We start from the raw sequence: 19,625 nt of genomic DNA, 5'->3' as shown, positions 1-19,625 counted from the left end.
CCTCTTGGTTTGGACCATAATAATTTATAGAATCTAGAGTGAAATTTAGTTTCTAAATATTCTTTAAATCTGCTTTACTAAAAGTTTTTGTATATAAATAACCATGGTAAAGTAAAATGAACTGTTTTTTTTTTAAAGCATGTACAGTTAATTGAGTAACATAACAATTTTTATTGAATTAAAATTTATTTAAATGTGTGAAATTAATTTTTTTACAAGATTAGGCTTATTGTTTGTAAGCTTTTTAAATCCTCTCATTCTTGAATTCAAAATCTTTCGTTGTTTAAATTATTTGAATGGTTACATCCATTTGGTTTTTCTTTGATATAATAGATCTGTATAATTAGTTCATCAAAAATTTGTTGATCTCCAGTCAAGAACTAACGTGTTTTCCCACTCTCATTTTCTTTCATTTTCCAGCTATTGAAAATTTTTAAAATATTTCAAATGGTAGCTAAATCTTTAGATAAAAATAATTTCAGAATTAGACTAAAGAAAATGCAAGAAAGGGGTTTCTTAACTTCAGTAAAAAAGAAAATTTCAGATATTGTTATTTTCTAGTAAATAACAAAAATATCTAATATTCTGTTTTATATCTCACCAACTGCTAATGGCTCTTCTGCCCCCCCTGGTCTGAGGCCGTTCTTTGGCACCTAGGTTCGAAAAGGGATAAAACAGTTAAGCAAGGTTGCTCTCTCTTCACCTGCTTTTTTACACAGCTGGGGGTCAAAAGAAAACAAATCCAAATAGTTCCCTGCCTGAATAGCCAGCAGCCAGTTAGAAAACTGCATCACATAAGCCCACAAGATGGATGCCCATTGAAAAAGAGTGCACATTTTCAGTATATCCAAAATAGTTATGACTTCCGAAAAATTTTTAAATAATAATTGCTATGATTGAATATGAAATTTAAAGTGAAAATGAAATTAATTTATGCAAAATTGAAGTGGTCAAAATTTAATTATTTAAATCTTGTTTTTAATTCACTTAATAACAGTATTTCTGATAGTATACACAAATATTTTCTTAGTCATAACAGAATAGGGTACTTTTATCTCTTTCATTGAAATAAAAGTTTGGCTCTAATTCTCCATATTAAATTCATTATATACAAAATTTTCTGAACTGGTAAACAATTTCTAAATTATTCTCTGTACATGTTGTTACATGCATTTTATACTCCTTATAATTTTGTAGAATTAAAAGAAGCAGCGTGGCCAGCATTTTCTTTCACCTCCCTTTGTTGGACTTATAGCAGGGACACTTTCCTTTATTGCATAAATATCGGGTTTTAACAAACATTTCCCGCCACCGCAAATATCGTCTGTGCAAACAGTTCATGTTGCCATGTTTAATTATATTTTGTCAGATGATTTTTGGCATTTGAAAGAAAGAGACTTGCTATAAATGCTTGTGAAATTTATAAAACTGTATCATTATTATTAAGTGTCTGAAATGGAACTATACAAGATTAGAAACATCATTTTCTTCCAGTTTTGTTTCAAAAGGTCTACAGAATGTCACCAAATCATGTGTCCAACTTTAAGGTACTAATGTTGTATCATATGACAGTGTTCAGGTTTCATACTGAAAGTTAAAAACCAAGGACTATGACATTCAAGAAGCAGAGTAATCTGGCTGGTACAAGTTCAATTGCTGGGTGCTGCATTAGCTGACTCCAGGAGATAAGAACAGATATGTTTGGGCCTGCATTCATCTCCTCGAATATCAATGCAAGGACAAAATTCTCTACCAGATCGTCACTTGTGATGAAAGGGGATTTAGTTCAACAACACAGGCTGAAAGGGAGTTGGTCTGCACCTGTTGGCAGCGTCACAGAGCACAATTTGACTAACAAAAAGATCATGTTTTGTACAGTCAAAAGTCATTAATCCGGACTCGTCGGGACTTCGGCGATTCCGGATTATCGATTTTTCCGGATTATAGATCATCAGTTTAAATAGCATAAGATGGCATGCAGAAATTCTAAAATTAAAAATATGAAACTGTAATTTATGAAATAAAGAACAATTATGATCTAAAGGGTATCAAAATTTACAAAAAAAAGCTTAATATTTATTTGTTTACTTTATTAAACATTTCTTTCAATGTAAGTTGTTTAAGTTGCTTCGTTTTATGTGATAATACTTTCTCTTTAATTCTATAAACAGACATAATTTTTTGTTTAGTTACAAAGTTCCGCTGTTCAAGTCCCGTTAATTGCTGTGCCGAGAATACCGACTAACTTGTCAATCGAAATTTTTTCGTTTTCACTAACCTCTCTGTCACATTCTTCATGTCTTTATCCATTTTTTGCAGCAATTCCACTTTTTGTTTGATGGACATCGAAACATACTTTCGTTTTGTACGATCCTTTGGGAGCTCCAGAATCGGAAATTCTATTTGACATAATCGATAGTCAAGTTTACTTTTATAGTATTGCTCTTACAGTCTGCAAAAAATAATAAGCCAGATCCAATTTGAAAATTAAGGAACAACGCAATCATCATTTAGCTTATACCGTCCGTTATACATAAAACGTGCACGCGAAAACGTATTCTGCGCTTGCGCACACGCAAATGCGCAGTCGTAAGAGGTCTTACGCGCACGCGTAAACGCCTATGCGCATGTGTCAACGCGGCACATGCGCAGAAAGTTTTTAGCTTTGAGGTCCGAATTATAGATCATTCCGGATTATGGGTGTCCGAATTAAGGACTTTTGACTGTATCATGTTTTGATCATGTTTTGTATTATCTTAATATCAAACAGTACCTGGAAGAAGCTAAAACCTTCAACAATAAGTAAGGTGTACAGTCAGATGCTAGTCCATGTTGATGCTGCTGTCAAGAAAAATGTCAAACTGATTTCTGGCAGAAAAAGGTAATGTTCTATCAAGATAATGCAAGACCACACGTGTCTGCATTCGCTGGTTGCACCCTGTACAGACTTGGACATTTTGCCACACTCACCATATAAGCCCAGAATCATTCCTTCCGACTTCTACCCTTTTTCACACCTGCAGGAACACTGCCGCCCCCCAAAAAGGGGGACAGTTCTAAATCTCCCGTTCTACTGGGCCGATTCACGAAATTCAAATTGCGTTCTTTATGTCTCGAAAGCGCAACTTAGAATATATATTAGATTTATATATAGCTCTAACATAGTTATTTTGACACGAAATCGGACTTTTTCTGAAATAACATACCAATTTTTTTCCATATTTCGTTTTTACGACATATTTCGTTTTCTACCTAAATATTAAATTTTGCAAAATTTAGTGCGAAATTTACGGAGAAATTCAACAATTTATGTTGCCGCTTTTTATTCAGTTTGCCCAAAATTAGTTCACTTGGCAAACTTCTTAACTACTTGCGCTACGACTAAACTTCACGGTTGCGGTGCTGTGCGCTACAATATAACAAGTGGTAAAGTGTCTCATTGACGCCGCTCCGCATCTGTGAGTGCGATCCAGAGCTGTAACTTGAGAAATAAACGATCTCGTTGTTAGGCGACGTGTGCACCACGTTATTTTCATTTTTGCGCACGGTTTGAGACAAAAGCATCTCGACGGGCGTGGCACATCTTTTTAGCGCAAGTGGTTAATATGTGGCAACCTATTTTCATTTTCATTTTTGCATAGTGTGTGAGAGGAAAAAAAGACCCAATCGTTCCTTCTTTCAAATAATGTTCTTTATATTATATTTTTAATTATAATTGTTATTAATTTTAAGCAATTTTTTCCTTTTTTGAATTTCATTTTAATTGTTTAAGTTGCATGGTTTCTTTCGATTAACTGTTTTAAAAATTTCTATTTACTCATTCGAACTGCGTAGTTTAAATCAAAGGTGCATCGTTAATTTTTTTTTTCAAATAGTTTTCTGTATGCTGTACTTTTAGTCACAGTTATTATTTTAGGTAGTTTTTAAATTTTTAGACTTTTATTTTAATTGTTAGTGTTGCATTGTCTCTTCAGATAATTCTTTTAAAATTTTCTCTTTATTCATTTGAACTGTGCATTTTAAATATATTTATTAATATAAATTTTCCAGAGTTTGATTTTATTTATTTGAATTGCGTTTCTTTCGGAAGAATACCTTGTAACCCAGACTACGATGTGTTTGAAAACTGCATATATTAAAAGAGAAAATACTGTAAAGCACAGTTAGCACGCCTTTCAATGTTCCGTTCAAGAAAGATATCTTTATATATATAAGCGGCTAAAGTGTGTGTCGCAGATAGTTTATTGTTGCCACTCGGAAAAATAAGCGCGGAAATTAACATTTCTGAAATTTTTAATTAATATCTCGGCCAATTAAAGTCGTACAAAGATGAGAATGGTATCGATGGATTCGGAGAATTTTTTGGAATCCGAGGATATGCGTCTCGAATTTCAACTCGGCGCCGTTCCGTAGATATTCGACAAAAAAGAATTTGGCACGTAGCCAAATCCCTGTAATAGGGAAAACCCAAGAAAGAAAGTGGAAAATGTAGGGGAAAATTAGTTTTTAATTAATATATCGGCTAATTAAAATCCCAAGAAGACGCGAATGGTCAAAATGGCGTGCCACAGACCTGCGGAATCCACGGTGTGCTTCGCTAAGCCCGGGAGCCAGCCTTTTCGGAGGTTGATGACTTAGACACATCTATATTACCAAGCTATTGCAGGTGCAACATTGCTGATTCCTTAAATTAAGCCAAAAGGCCACATGACATACTGAATTCTGGAAATGGAAGACATCTTGGAAGAGGAAACAGAGAAAATAAAAGTGAGAGGGTGAGAGAGGAACAAGGCCAAAGGCATCTGGCAGGTGAACGGGACTGGACAAGATCAAGAAAATCCGAATGGATCCATGACAGTTTAGAGAAATGACAAAGGAGAAGATGTCCTATTTCCTAGTTCCGCTGATATGCCGGAATTATCATGTGAACTTGCATGACGTGATATGAGGAGATGATGTTACTTCACCCCATATATATATGTGGCTTAAGTGTCTGTTTTTCGCCGATAGTTTATTGGTTGCTTGAGTAAATGTACTAGCAAATGGGTGAAGTTGCCACGGCACAGGGTTACCGTTTCAATTAAGACGTAGACAATTTCATGTGAAACTTGCCTTTGCTATGACCATCCATAAGTCTGAGGGCCAAACGCTTAAGCGTGTTGGTATTTTTTTACCTGAGCCTGCATTTGGAACTCTTGAACAGGCAACTTTATGTTGCCTGTTCAAGAGTTCGTGAAAGAACGGACATAAAATTAAAAATAATTGATGGTCCTCTGCAAGGAGAGCTTAAAAATGATGGAAGGATCTACACAAGAAATGTTGTGTACAAAGAGATCTTTGACATATGAATTAACATTTCATTATTTAAATCACTTTTATTGATTGAACTAGCAGTGGATTCTTAAGAAATGTACCGCCAGTGGTTTCCTTCATTGCACTCTACTTTAAGCAAGTAGAAGGGTGAAACCCCGTGGGGCAGTTATCAAAGGGGCATCCTCACTGCCTGCCCTGGGCATTTCAGTTTAAATTAGCAGACACCTTTGCACAAATCATTTTAATTACAATTTATAATATCTAGAACAGCGGTCATTTCGTATGACCGCTGCTTTATATAAATAAGAGAGATGTATAACCGACATTTTGACTTAAAATGACTTGCATACACTGCTTTAAACAGTTTTATCATTGGTGCCCATTGCTTTACACAGTTTTATCCTACATTTTGTTTCTTAAAATGTTATTCATATTTTAGTCAAATATTTTATTTTTGAAATTGCGAGAATCAAATTTCATAACATAAAAAAGTTTTAAATTAAAAAAAATACAAATACTAAATTTTATGCAAAAATTTCTTTTTTCTTCAGGAATTCTGCTTCATTCTTGCTCTTTTTCTTTAGGCATTCTGCAAGTATATTAAAAACATCCAGCTTTTCGAAACATCTTGGTATTTTAGAGAATCATTTTAAGTAAAGTTATCGCCTTCCATTTCATAAAGACCCACAAACGGGCGAGTGGTAAAGTCGCTGAACACTGGTAGTTCACTCCGGGGTTCGAATCCCAGTAAACGGACTGGTTACATGGGCGTTTTCGTGGATTTTCTCACGTGTAACGTGTATGCCAGCCGTTTTTCCTTAGAAAGTTCTTTACGAAGGCATCCTTCCTTTTAGGCAGATAGCCCTGCTTTGCCGTAACTTAAAAATCGAATTCAATCCATTTCATCAGAGACTATCAGTCTTTAGAAGCTAAGCATTTTGAAGGTATGAGGTAAAAGGAAAGACTGGTTTCATCAAGAGGTTTTGGTTTATTTAATTATGACAAAGCACACTAGGGCTATCTGCCTAAGGGGAGAGATGCCTTCGTGGAGGACTTTCTAAGGGAAACTGGGTCATATACACATTACACATTGGGAAAACCACCAAAATGCGTATGCAGCCATCCCATTCATGGGATTCGGACCTCGGACCGAACTACCAGTTTAAAAACGAACCATGTAGTCTAAAACCGGTCGCTCTTCACTTTAATCTGCAATGATATCGTTTTTGTCTTTCCTGTTAACACAAGCTCAATTGATGGTATTTGCTGGTGTACACGTCCAAGTGTTTTCTCTTTGAACACCTAAATTCTCTGAAATATCCTGAAAGTATCTTCAAAACCGTCCAATGTTTTGAAACATCGTAGTATGTCTAAGAGCCAAATTTCCCTGCAAATTTTTGCTTACTTTTCTCCCTAATTTTCTTCTTTCCTTCTACAGTTATTTTCAGTGCTCACACAAGAAAATTAAGATTTTTCGATTGCTAGACTTCCATAAATTTTGCATTCTCTTCAATTTTTTAAAAATATCAATTACATGAATTGCGTTTCAGCTGAAGACAGCTTTTCATTTTCTAGTCATTTTAACTTTAAATAAAGTTTAAAGCAAAGTACAAAGGATAAATATTTTAATTAAAAGATTTTTGCTAAATGACAAAGAAAACAGTCCAGCAGTGTTTATTCTGTACCACTGAGTGATCCGATTCTTATATCGGCTAAAACAATCTAAATGGATCACGTTTTTTTTTATGCAATCTCTAAAGCGAGAGAAAAATTAGCTTCTTTCTAAGAGGATTAATATAAAAATTTATATTTATATATATATTTTTAAAGCTGGGACTTGAACCAAACTGTCAAACTTCTAAAGTTTAATTTACATGGTGGTTATAATTAAAGTTCCACTTTCAAATGGTCATAAAAGGAAAACTATCAGACCAAATAGTTCTCGAACTTGGGAATCATGTAAAGGAGGTTATGGGAATTTATTTTCCGCGGGAAAAAAAAAGAGTTAAAAAACTCACCACCAGGGGAAAAATGGTGTAATATTGTTAAATGAAATAAGACATGAAAACGTCTCTTTAAAATGTGTTTAATCGTTTCCAAAACATGTTACAAAGCATGTTCAATGTAGCGTCCAGCATTTTCTGAAAGCAAGTTAAATTCTGTTACTGCATTCTCAACTGCAGCTCTTAGCATATCAGGAGGAATGTTACAGACATGTTGGTGTATCACATTTTTCATTTCTGTAAAATTATTTCGATTATCACCATAAACAGTGCTTTTGAGATAATCCTATACCCAAAAGACGCAGAGGTTGAGGTCTGGTGGGAAGAGGGGTGCGACACATGTGAGGTGGGGCCAGCCCTGCATAAAAATTGTAGTATCTAAAATACCATGTTACTGCAGTTCATGTATCACGAAACATTTTATCATTGACTCTAAGCGAGCTGCAATCACAGTGGTCCAATGGTCGACTGCTCTTCAGAGAAAAATGGTTCAGTTATGAAACTAGCTGTCAGGCAATCGAATGCAGTTAGAGAATGCAATGAAGCTAGGTAGATAACGTGAGAGATTTCTTTGGCTCAGACTGATTAAAAGTGTTTTGAATCAGTATCTTCATGTTTTAGGGCCAAATTCAGGCTTCAAAAATTACAAATTAGCAATCTGTAAGAAAACAATTTCCAGATTGTACGCACTTGTGCGAGTGATTTGCGATGTCACATTTTCTAATCACTAATTTGTGGTTTCCACGGACGAATTTCTCCCTTTCACGGATGACGCACTCGACTTTTATTGAATTTAACACCTTTAAATGGTAATTTGCTGACTTCAAAGATTCTTAAGGGTATACAACATATTAAACCCGTGTAACAAAAGGTTAAGTTAGATTCCGACCCATATTTCATTTAACAATATTGCATACAGCTCCATTTCCGCCCTGGTGGTGAGGTTTCGAACTTTCATTTTTTTCACGGAAAATAAATTCCAATGACCTCCTTTACACGGTTACCAAGTTTGATGACATTTGATCCAGTAGTTTTCCTTTTATGACCGTTTCAAAGTGGAACTTTTAATTATAACCACCTTGTATATTATTAAATTTAAATTTGAAGCTATGCGTTATATGTATACCATGCATAAAATTTTTACTTTTATGGAAAAAATAAAGAATGGAAGCAAATATACTTAGGATAACGGACCAAAACTGAAAAAATTTCCCCTTCCTCCAAAAATAAAATATTGAAATTTCGATCTTGAATATATTGGATTACCGAAATATTCAATTTGACTTCTCTTCTAAGTCCTAGTTCCGACAACAATTCCATCAAAAATTCCGAATTACTGAAGCTGAAGTAAAAGGTTTAATATATATTCATTGTATGTTAATAAAATAATCAGAGTGTAATAAAAATAGATTATAGAATTTATGCTGACGCAACTTTTGTCTGAATACATAACATGTAATGGAAGAAAAGACTTGTTTTCTTGTGAAACAAGAAACTTGTGAAAAGATCTGTTTTTGACATGCCTCTAAAAGTAGATGTCATACTCCTTTTGTCTCTTCAATGTCAAAAAATTTTCCTTTGAGAGGTAACTTTAGTTTTTGGGAAAGAAAAAAAAATTACAAGAAGACGAATTTGAAGAACATGCAGGACGATATAGTACACCTACTTATTTTCGGAGCACAAGCGGTTCTCCGATTTTTTATTGAGTAATAAAAAGATGCGTTGTCATGCAATACAAAACATTTGGAATACGTTTCTGACTGAATAACATGAGATTAAAAGTCATCTGCTTAATTCACAGCCATTTACAAGTCAACTACTCGGGCAATTGCAGAATCGTTTTGATCCTGAGCTTGTAAGACAAACCTAATATCACTGGATTTAAACACTTCTTTAATCTTCCGAGAACGTTCCTTCTTTACCTCATATTCCAAGAATATTAAGTGAATACAATTATTGCAAAAGAAATTGAATATTCATTTGCACTACGGCTTGGTAGTTTACTAACGAGTTAACAAAACTTAAATTCTGCTTTTTGTGTCTAAGAATACAACAATATTTTAAATATTTACAAATAAAATATTAAATTGGAGATTTAATTGGAGCCTCACCAGTTGCCTAGCATTTGATTGTTAAATACTAATTGTTTGTTGCGAAGTATAACCCAGGCTGAATGGTTGGTTTTCGTAGTTTTCTAGGTTCTCTTTACAAAGGTTCTCTATGAAAGCATCTTAATCAAATAGCTCCCATGTTCTTTCTATGTTGAAATAACCAACTAACCTAGTTTAAGCGGGATTTCCAAGAAGTTACTAGCAAAACCCGAATACTCATTAAAAATCATGTAGCTTGCCAATCGGGAGTAACATGAAAGATATGGGGCAATAATTGAATTGCTGTTACGGTACGCTGTTTCTAAACTTAGATGGTCCTTCCTTAATTAAATATAATTGATTTGTAACTTCTACTAGAGTTGATGGTAAGAATTGAAGTGCGAATAAATAATATCTTGTGCAATCTTGATTAATATAAAATTAGAAACGTTTGCATAGAAAAATATTTGTATTCAGACAGAAAGTTTTTTGAAATATTTGCAATTACTTTATAAGAAGAATTTATTAATAACTGTAATAATTATTATATTACTGATGATTAGGATTCAGTTCTTGACAATTACATTCTAAATTAGAATTTTAAGGATATAATGAAAATACGCTATGCACAAAAATACATTTCGAGATAAAAAATGAGTTGATTTTTTATGTTTTAAAACTTCTTAAATTCATTTAATAAGCATTGTATCCTCGTTGGTAATTGAATGCAGAATGTTGAGTGTCGTTTATATAATTATTGTTACTTGAACACAAAACCTGCTGACTTATCGAGCCATTAAGTAGCTGCAGATCATTTCTACGTAACCATTGAACTTCCATTAATTCGGTCTCCAGAGGACTGTATGTTTATATCATAATGTGACTTTTATAAGAATGATTATTTTAAACCTTATGTTTCATTTTTAGGCGTAATTTGAGTTTCAGAATCGAAATATGTAAAAAAATTGGTATGTTATTTCAGAAAAAGTCTGATTTTATGTCAAAATACCTATGTTAGAATAGTGCTATATATAAATCTAATATATTTCCTAAGTCGCGTTTCGAGACATGAAAAACGCAGTTTGAATTTTGTCAATCGGCCCAGCAGAATGAGAGATATAGCACTGTCCCCCCCTTTTTTTGAGCAGCTGTGCTATCTCCTACTCTGCACAAGCAGAGGCTTAGCTGCCCAGGGACAACTAAAGATTTTACTCCTCTTTCTGTGTTCCAAGAATGGGAAGCATTTCATTCTAAAATTTGTAGCATCAATTTGGCGCCCCTTGGATGCTACGCCCGGGGACAGATGTCCCCGCGTTGCCCCACTCTAGCTACGCCACTGTGCGCAAGATGTCCGAAAATAGGTTGATCTGTTTTGAGGACTCGGGGGGGGGGGTTACCAAGATTCTGGGCCGAAGGCTTTGAAAAACCTACTAAACGTTAGCAGAAAATTATAGATTTGTGTGGTGATTACTATCCGTACTAAAAGTACTGCTTTCATGTTTTTTCTTTTTTCTAACTTTATTAGGAACATTTTTTGGAGGAAAACTTTCATTACAACCAGATATAATAACAGTTACACACAGATAAGTGTTTATAATTATATTAATTTTCTTTTGATTGACTGTTTTTTCTATTTACATATACAGAAAATATATAAATTCTATTTACATTTTCTATATTTTTGTAGGCTTTTAATTCAGCTGGAGTCCAAAATAAAGTGTGTTCCATTATTTTGTTTATTGAATTATTTTTTATTAATTTAATTAATTGTTTATTTTATCTTTTTTTGTGAATCCGCTTTGTATAAATGGGAAAAAAGTTGGAAAAATATTAATATCAACATAATACATATATTGGCGTGGATTTTCTTTTGTGTGAGTATTTGTCACGTAAGGAATTATTACAGTGTTTTTTTTTTTTTTTTTTTTTTTTTTTTTTGTGGGCTTTAGTTACATGTGCTTTCGTGCAGCTGGATTTTTGTCTGGTTACCGCTGTGTACATGGGAGGAATAATGGAAGAAACTGAGAAGTGTGCATGTCTTGTGTGAAAAAAGAATAGGCAGCAGTGAATTCGTCATTAAAGTAGATGTAAATTTACCGGAACAGATGTTTCCATCCAAAGTCATCAACGAATTAGCCAATGCTTTCCAAAATCGGCCATGAGTTTGTGACTTTTTAGTGGGCATGTAGGTAGTTATATAGTACTCTTTTTTTAAATTTTTAAATATGGGTACTTGCACATTAGTTCAACCACTTTGGCGATTTTTTGTAGAAGAAAAAGGTGATTTGGTGAACTTTAGATTGCAGCTTATAATGAGTCTGGCTAACTAAAGAACTGTTATATGCATGGTTGCCAGAGTTTAGCAACTTTTTAAGGTGGTTGTGATGATGCGTAAGTACCTAACTACGGTTAAAAATAATTTGCTATAATATTGCTGTAACTTTTTTAGTGCACAGCTAATTTAATTTAATAACAAATCTGATTTTCTAAACTTACAATAATTTGTATTTTTAGGTCATGTGAAAGTAGTTAGAGCTCTGTATAAATATATTGCTCAGCAGGTATGTATTTTTCCTAAAAGTATATTTTGTGTTTTTGAATATGCAAGACATTTAAAAATTTTTTAAAGCAGTGAAATGTTAATTTTTTTAAATCGAATAGTTATGTAAATTTCTTCATCGTTTTCCATTTGTTTGCTCGAGTTTTTCTTTTCTTTTTATCATTTTCCCCCTCGCATTTTCCTCCTTTATTTTCAAGATGATTAAAGAGTTATATCAAGGGAAGTTTCTCTTGCTTTCATCTCAAAACAAAATTTACCAAAATTATTTGTATGAGATATTTATCATTTTTAGATTCTTTATCGCTACAGTGAAAAGAATCTTTTTCCAAAAATTTTTTATTTTAAAAGTCCATTTAAAATGCAGTGAAACACCAAATTATGTATAATTTGCCTATTTGGAAATAATACTGAACATAAAAAATACATTTAGAATTTCTCTTTAAATTACATTTTTTATGTTTATTTTGGAAGTTCTGACGTTCCATATGTGTGAGAACCTTGGTGTATAAAACTGCAAACAACATGATGTAGTAGCATCCTATAAAAATAGTGAGATTTTTAGTCAGGCTTTAATCTTAATATAATCTTAAAAAAGTATGTCCAATCTCCTATTTTTCTAATTTTACTCCCTAATTTTACTGTACCTGCACGAAGGAGAATGCAGTAAAAAGACAGCCTGAATGTAAAATGATAAGGTGTATGTTATTGTTTAGATGTAAAATTTCCTTTCATAAAAACATCAGATAACTCCCTTTAGGGGGTATCTTTTTTCATTTTTTCTTTGTCATTGCTTGAACCCACTGGTCTTATATTTAAAAAATCAGAATTTGTCCAATACCATTTCTGTTGCCTATGTTTTAGCTGCCAAGCTGGTACATTGATTAGGGACACTGATTGCTTTAGGGATGGGCAGAGGTTTGAATCCTGGAAAAGGCATGGATGTTTCTAAGCATATGGTGCTGTGTGGTAAGGGGGCCACTTAAAATACATGCTGAGCTGAAATTCCTCTCAAAAGACCTGGACAAGCCTGGAAATGGAAACCTGGGACAAGATATCATCAGTGCAATTCCATGTTTCATATTTCTCTGATTCTGTTACCCACAAAAATACGTCATTGGTCATTGCTTCATATCCATGCTATAACTGTTGGAAGAATCAGTCCAATGATAAACTGGTACTGTAGGAACATCCAGAGCCTCAAGAATATAATTTGGTAATCTGGTTTCCAAAACACAGGCAGCAAGTTAAAGGCACAAGATTGTTAAATTCCTTTTTGAAGCAAGTCACAATTTTGCTCCTAGAAGCTGTACCAAAATTCTGTTATCATCTTCACAGCATAGGAAAATTACTGTTGCATACACATTTTAACGTGATTGTAAAATACATGTATGGGTCATTTTTCTATATTATTGTGACATATACATCTGTGTTTAAGTTAGGTAATTGTTTCAATTCACTCTAATGCTTCTAAGAGTCCTTTTAAATTTTCTCGTGAAGCTTAAAAAACCGTTCTGACTTAGCCGACCAGGTTTCCTGAATCATTAGCTTGGCTTGCAATTATGCTGAAACGAGAAAGCCAATGGTATCGTAAATACCTTGAATAAGATAATATAGATAAGTTTTCCATTTAATAGGATTTTATATTTCAGCATCAAATTTATTGCAAAATCATTAAACAATCCTCCTTTCTATCCCATTTGATCCCCAAAACCAAAAATGGAGTTGTAAGATCTCTTTTAAACAAACTTCTATTTTCAGATGACAACTTTCCTGTTTCTTCTATATCACTGAATTGCCATAATCTCATATCCGTCTTAGCCATAATTTGAGTTGAGTTTAAGATAAATTCTCCTAATTTGAATTCACTATCTATTATTCTGGATACTTGTTTAGATGGTGCCTTATAACCACGCTGAGTAAAAATGGGCTAGAAGTAGCTCCAAATACTACTCTATTATGCTGATAGATTTTAATTTTATCTGCCTTCTTCCACCATAAAAATCTCAAAAATCAGCAATCATCTTAATTTCAATTTGAAGGAAGACTTCTAATGTCGAGCACAACAGCAATAGTCTTTTCTTGAAATCTCAATAATATAGTCAGAATTTCTTTTATCAAGTTAGACCCTTTGAAGAGACAGTCATTTAGGGATGGTGCTCATACAACTTTGTACAAGGCATCAAAAACTCTTCTGATAGAGGTATTGGTACTCTCTGGTTTAATAACTGGATGGTGAAACAAGTAGTGGCCTTCTGCTTCTAATTCTCTTCTTGAGTCTTCTGTATGACATTCTCTTTCTGACATTCTTTAAAGATTAGGTCATAATCTTCAGATTTGTTTAACTTTTCTTCAGTCTTCTGCTGGTGTTAAACAACCCTCTTTCTACTTTATTTCTGTTTGAGGGGATGTTTGGGTCCCCTCAAACAGAAATAAGTCCATGGAAGAAACGTCCATGGAAGACCAACACTGTAATGTCTATCTTAACTTCTAGTAAGTACTTTAAGTCATCGGCTAACTCAGAGAAACATTCAGTTCTCTCACAGATAAATTAGTCTTCAGTGTAACTGTACCACTACTCACGTAGTCTTGGGATAGATTCTGTAACTCATCGCAAATTGCCCATTCAAGTTTTGTTTGAATTGCCATTAGAATTTGGCTATAAGCATTGCTGCTAATTAAAATTTCTATTTCTGGGCTCCCAGTCCCAATATCTGATAACCACAGTCAATTTTTTTAAATCTGTTCTAGATCAGACCTCTTTGGAATGTGAAGAATTTTCCTGCATATCATTTCTTGATCAAGGAATTCGCTGTTAGAACTGTTTTGTGACCATTACCTGGTGCACTTAATTTAATTACATTTACTGTCAGGTTTAGCTTCTATTTGTGCACCTCCAAATACCATGTAGGTAATAGTTGCTGTAGTGAGAGGCTTAAGAACAAGTTCTTTCACAGTGCTCCTCAGAATGTAACTCCTTTGGGATCCATTGTCCAATAAGCACCTCTTAATTTTCTTACTATCCTTTATTAACACTCCTAGTGTCATGAGCGTTACTTTCTTTGAACACTGCTGATTTGCATGTGCGTTCTGGACATTCGCTTGGGTTTTACTTTTATCATTAGTTTTTTTTCACTTTGCCTATTTCAGGACAGAAAAAACTTTATTTTTTATTCCAGAGAGAAAGATCTGACAATTACACAATCTTTACTTTCTTGCAACTTACCAGAGAACAAACACATTTCTTTAGCACCAAATAAACCAGCTGCATTATGGTACTTGTTATCCCTTTTCAGCGTTCTCTTTTACTTTATCTTTTGGAATAATACTTTCAAAGGGTGACCTGTTTAACTATAATTTTTCTTCACTCATGGCCTCCCTTTTCAAAAAGTTTGTTAACAGCATTAAACTTGATTTCGGGAAACTAGCTTCATTATCAGAATCTTATTTTCTCCCAACATTGTATCTCTGCCATGCTGTTAAATCATCAGATAAGTAAGAGTCTATCATGAGGTACAGCCAGGCTAAATTACTTTCTGCATGAAGCCCCTTGGATTCTAAAGAGCTTGAATGTGTTTCTACCTTGAGAAACAAGTCATACAATGATAATCTGTCTTCTTCCCTATTTTGAACATTTGCTGTAATTAATTAAAAAAATTCCCAGACATACATTTGGATAAGAATATCTTTGTTTCCCATGATGCTCTTGAAAAGCTAGCAAAACTTTCGAATAATTTTCTGAAGTTATTGGTAACTTTTTAATAAATGCTTAGCTCGAATTCCAGGTTCACAGCAAATATTGGATCTCGTCACAATCATCTAATTCTTTATCTTTATGTATCTTCTTAAACTGTGCCCAAATGCCAAATAATTAACTGAAAATCAAAAGGTTTATTCAATTTACGTAATTTATACAGGGTTCGTACGGTCCTTAAGAGTCCTTAAAAGTCCTTAGGTTTTTTGGAATCGATTTTTGGTCTTTAAAAGTCCTTAATTTTGGCCAAAATCAGCAGAAGGTCCTTAATTTTAATCATCTGAAATTTCTGTCTCTTTTTACAATTGCCATTTTGAGTGTGAATTAGCATTTTGGAGGAATATTTTCGGCGATTCACTGGCATACATGGTTATCTTTTGAATGGGTTTATGGGTTATAATTTGTTTCTATTTCTAATATAATTGATGGGATACTCGAGTTTCTAAGCAAGAAGTGAGATATAAGCATTTCGAAATTCATTTTCTCTAATAAAGAGTTCTTAAACAACTTTTCGCTTTTGGAGATGTGAATTCTTTTATTAAACGGTTCTAAATTTTGCGACTTATCAATATTTTGGCGATTTTAAGATCAGTTTCTATAGAAAATTTTTAATTCCAAGATCTGAGAGTTGGACAATTTTTTTAAAAACATCGTGACATTGATAAATTTCATTAAAATAAAGGTAATGTATTGAAATTATATTTAAAAAATAGTATTAAAATAAAACATTTTTAATTTTCGCTATCATATTATAAAATCTCATTTTGGCAACTTATTATACAATATTTTGACTTTGAAAAATAAAGAAGGTATAATGCTATAAAACACAATTTACGAAATGGCTCTTAGCAAAAGCAAAATTAGCTATGTAATTAGTTAAAAATATCTTCTTTTTAATTTTTTCATTGTAAAAGTTTTTCATGTAATTGTCTCAGAATATTCAAAATTCTCAGAATATGTATCAGTTTTCTCTATAAAATTAATTTTACACTTTTTCCCTCCTTTTTTTTTCCAAAATATTTTTGGCTTTTTGCTGTTACTGAATTGGTAGGGATAATTTTTCTTTAGTATTTTAGCCATTGCAGCTTGGAAAGTTTATAAGGATTTGAAGGCAAGATTTATAGACCCATGATTCTAGAAAATTCAAGAAATATGTGACAAAATGAAAAATGTCTCCATGGTATCAACACGTAATGGATGTATTTTACTGAAAGTTTGCGATGAATTTCTTATGTTTTGGAGAACGTCTGGAAGAACAATGAAAACATAATATTTGAATGTTTTACTCCTGATACTAAAATCATTTTCTTAACATGTTTATCTTCCCTTTATTTTCTCTACTTTTCACTAGACACAAGCATGGAAAATAATAAAAATGCTTCTAATCTTGTCACATGGGCAGCAAATTATAGAAAGAGATTTTTTTATTAATAGAGAAATTGAAAACTTAAATTTTAAAAGATTAATGCATCATACACAGAGCTGGCACTAGGCATTTTCCCACCTGATGCAATCTATGTAGAGCCTAAATTCTGCTTCCAATGCCTGCTCTAAATTCTAAAAATTGTGCCATTTCTAGATTTTGTTGTTCGATGTGTCACTAAATTCTAAAAATTCTGCCACAATGGCTCTGTAACCGGCCTTTACCATATACATTTCTTCTGAATGTTCATAGTACTAAAGAAATAAAATTAGCCATTTTCTATACATTCTAAATGCATTTCATGATTTTTAGAATAACGGAAATCTTTAATTAAATCCAAAAATTCAATAATGAAAAGGAAACATGTTAAAGAAAGAAAATAATAAAGACAAAGAAAATATTCTTCAAAGAAATGTGCAGTTATTATTATGTAAATTACCCAATTGTTTATGATTTCAGCCTTTACTATAATTTCCCATTTCTATTTCCTCATATGATAGAGTTACTGAGCCAGATTAAATTAAAATTAAGTTATATAATCTTCGACCACTAGTCCACACTTTTAGTTTGAATTTGACTGTTCTTGTTTAATTACGTCACTGTGAGCTATAAATGATTTTGTTAGCATCAGAACATGCCTTTGTATTCTATGTTCTTTTTATATAAGAGGCTTATTTAAACCTTTGTCTGATATTTTAGTTTTTTAGACATAGTGATAGTTTGCTTGGGGGTTTTCGACTATTTAACTTTACCAGATCAAGTAAAACCTCATAGGTACATTGTGGAGAGGTTGACAAGTTACGAGATAAAGCAGTTAGGTTGATGCAGAAACTAGCGAGAGCATTGGTTGCATTTTGAAACAAATCTCTAATTGTTAGAAAAGATGCTTAAAAAGAAGGAAATCAATATAAACTAGCCAAAATGTTTGGGAAGGCTTCAAATTAAAATGACGGATAAATATTTTGTTGAGTGTTGTTGTTACAAAACTTAAATGTTTTGTAGTTTTTAATGTGTAATTATTCTAATATCGTTTAAGAATCAATGTTATAAATTACATGCATTTTAAACTGTGAAATTTTATTAGATTTTGATTTTAATAGGGCTTTTTTTAACAAATATTGTTAAAAAATAAAATTTAATTGTGGCCATGTAAGTCCATAATGACTAAAGTTATCTAATTACCTAATTTAATTATTTATAACTAACTGCTTACCCTTCAAAATTATCTCTACGTATTAAAGCAAGTTATTGCCTTTCATTAATACTCACTGTGGTCACAAGATAAAACACAAAAATGTAAAAATTCAAGTAAAACTTATTCTTTGCATCTAGTGAGACTTAAAATAATGCAAAACAACTTATCACCTCTGGTGCTTTAATGGCTTATTGGAACCTTGAAGTATATTAACTGGGTTTCAACCCCTGAAACTCTACATGAAGCTATGACACTAACTGCATCAAACAGAGCCCGACTAACTTTCAACACTTGCGAACCTACATCAGGATACCTGCCTACATCAGGCCTTTCAGGTTTGTTCTGATGAGCAAGTCTCTCTCTAGACAAGCAGCAGTAATAACAACATTCAGTCTTCTGTTCTGAATCATGCTGATTATGATCTTACTTCTCATTTTAACCTATGCCGTTTGACATAAAATCTACTTGCTATTTGCTCAACCTCTAGACTGACCAAGTATGTGACAAAATGAGACATTTAAAAAAATCAACATAAAGCTAACAGTGAGTAAAATGTAAATGTCACTTATCTTTCAAATATGTCCATCTGTTATAAGTGTAAAATATTAAATGCTACTTGATAAATTGCATAAAGTTTATTTTATTCTCAAACTTATTAATAATTATGTTAATTCATGTTTAAAAATAATACAGACCACTTAGAAATCTATTTTATTTTTTTAGTATGGTATCACAAAAGTGAAATTCAGGCATAGATAATATTAATTAAATTTATTCAGTTCCCATTTGCTGGTAGGTCCTTAATTTTTTTCATGGTCCTTGAAAGTACTTAATTTTCATGTGCAGAAATGTGTACGAACCCTGATATACCGTTTGACTTAAGAGTAACTACTGACATTAGAATTACTGAAAACTGCATCATCCAGAACTTTGTTTACATTTAATAATTCACTAACTTTTCTTTGAATTGTGATGAATTCATCAGAATATTTCTCATTTTTTCCATCAGTTTTGCAATAATGGACTCGTCACATTTATCATGATCCTACTGACATATCTATTTTACTGTTATCTCAAACCTTTAATTCACTCATGATGCTTTTGATTTTAGCATGCAAATCAGAAATTTCATCTTTATTGGAAGAATGTTTTCTAGTTTCGGTTTCAGAATATTACATGTTTTTGTAAAGGAGCATGTTTCTTTTTTAATGTATCCATGTTCTATTATTTTTTAGTTTTAATATACTATCACTAACTGTAACTGAATACTAATCAAGTAACAAATTTGTT

At 32.7% G+C, this 19,625-nt stretch overlaps 1 protein-coding gene across 4 annotated transcripts in view; it reads left to right on the top strand.

Moving 5' to 3' along the window:
- Positions 1 to 19,625, top strand: part of LOC118200863 (osteoclast-stimulating factor 1-like) — a 129,802-nt gene that overhangs the window by 31,026 nt on the left and 79,151 nt on the right. For 2 of the 4 annotated variants that reach the window (XM_085818487.1, XM_085818486.1), the window contains exon 2: positions 11,921 to 11,967. The exons of the other annotated variants lie outside the window; for them this stretch is intronic. In XM_085818487.1, coding sequence (XP_085674613.1) covers positions 11,921 to 11,967 — 47 coding nt within the window. The remainder of the gene's footprint in view (positions 1 to 11,920; positions 11,968 to 19,625) is intronic. 4 annotated transcript variants of the gene reach the window in all.

The sequence above is a fragment of the Stegodyphus dumicola genome, chromosome 6, assembly GCF_044657685.1.
Source record: "Stegodyphus dumicola isolate Sdum_Otavi_A_Nest chromosome 6, ASM4465768v1".
NCBI classification, from domain to species: Eukaryota; Metazoa; Arthropoda; class Arachnida; order Araneae; family Eresidae; genus Stegodyphus; species Stegodyphus dumicola.
This window is presented reverse-complemented; position numbering and strand designations above follow the sequence as displayed.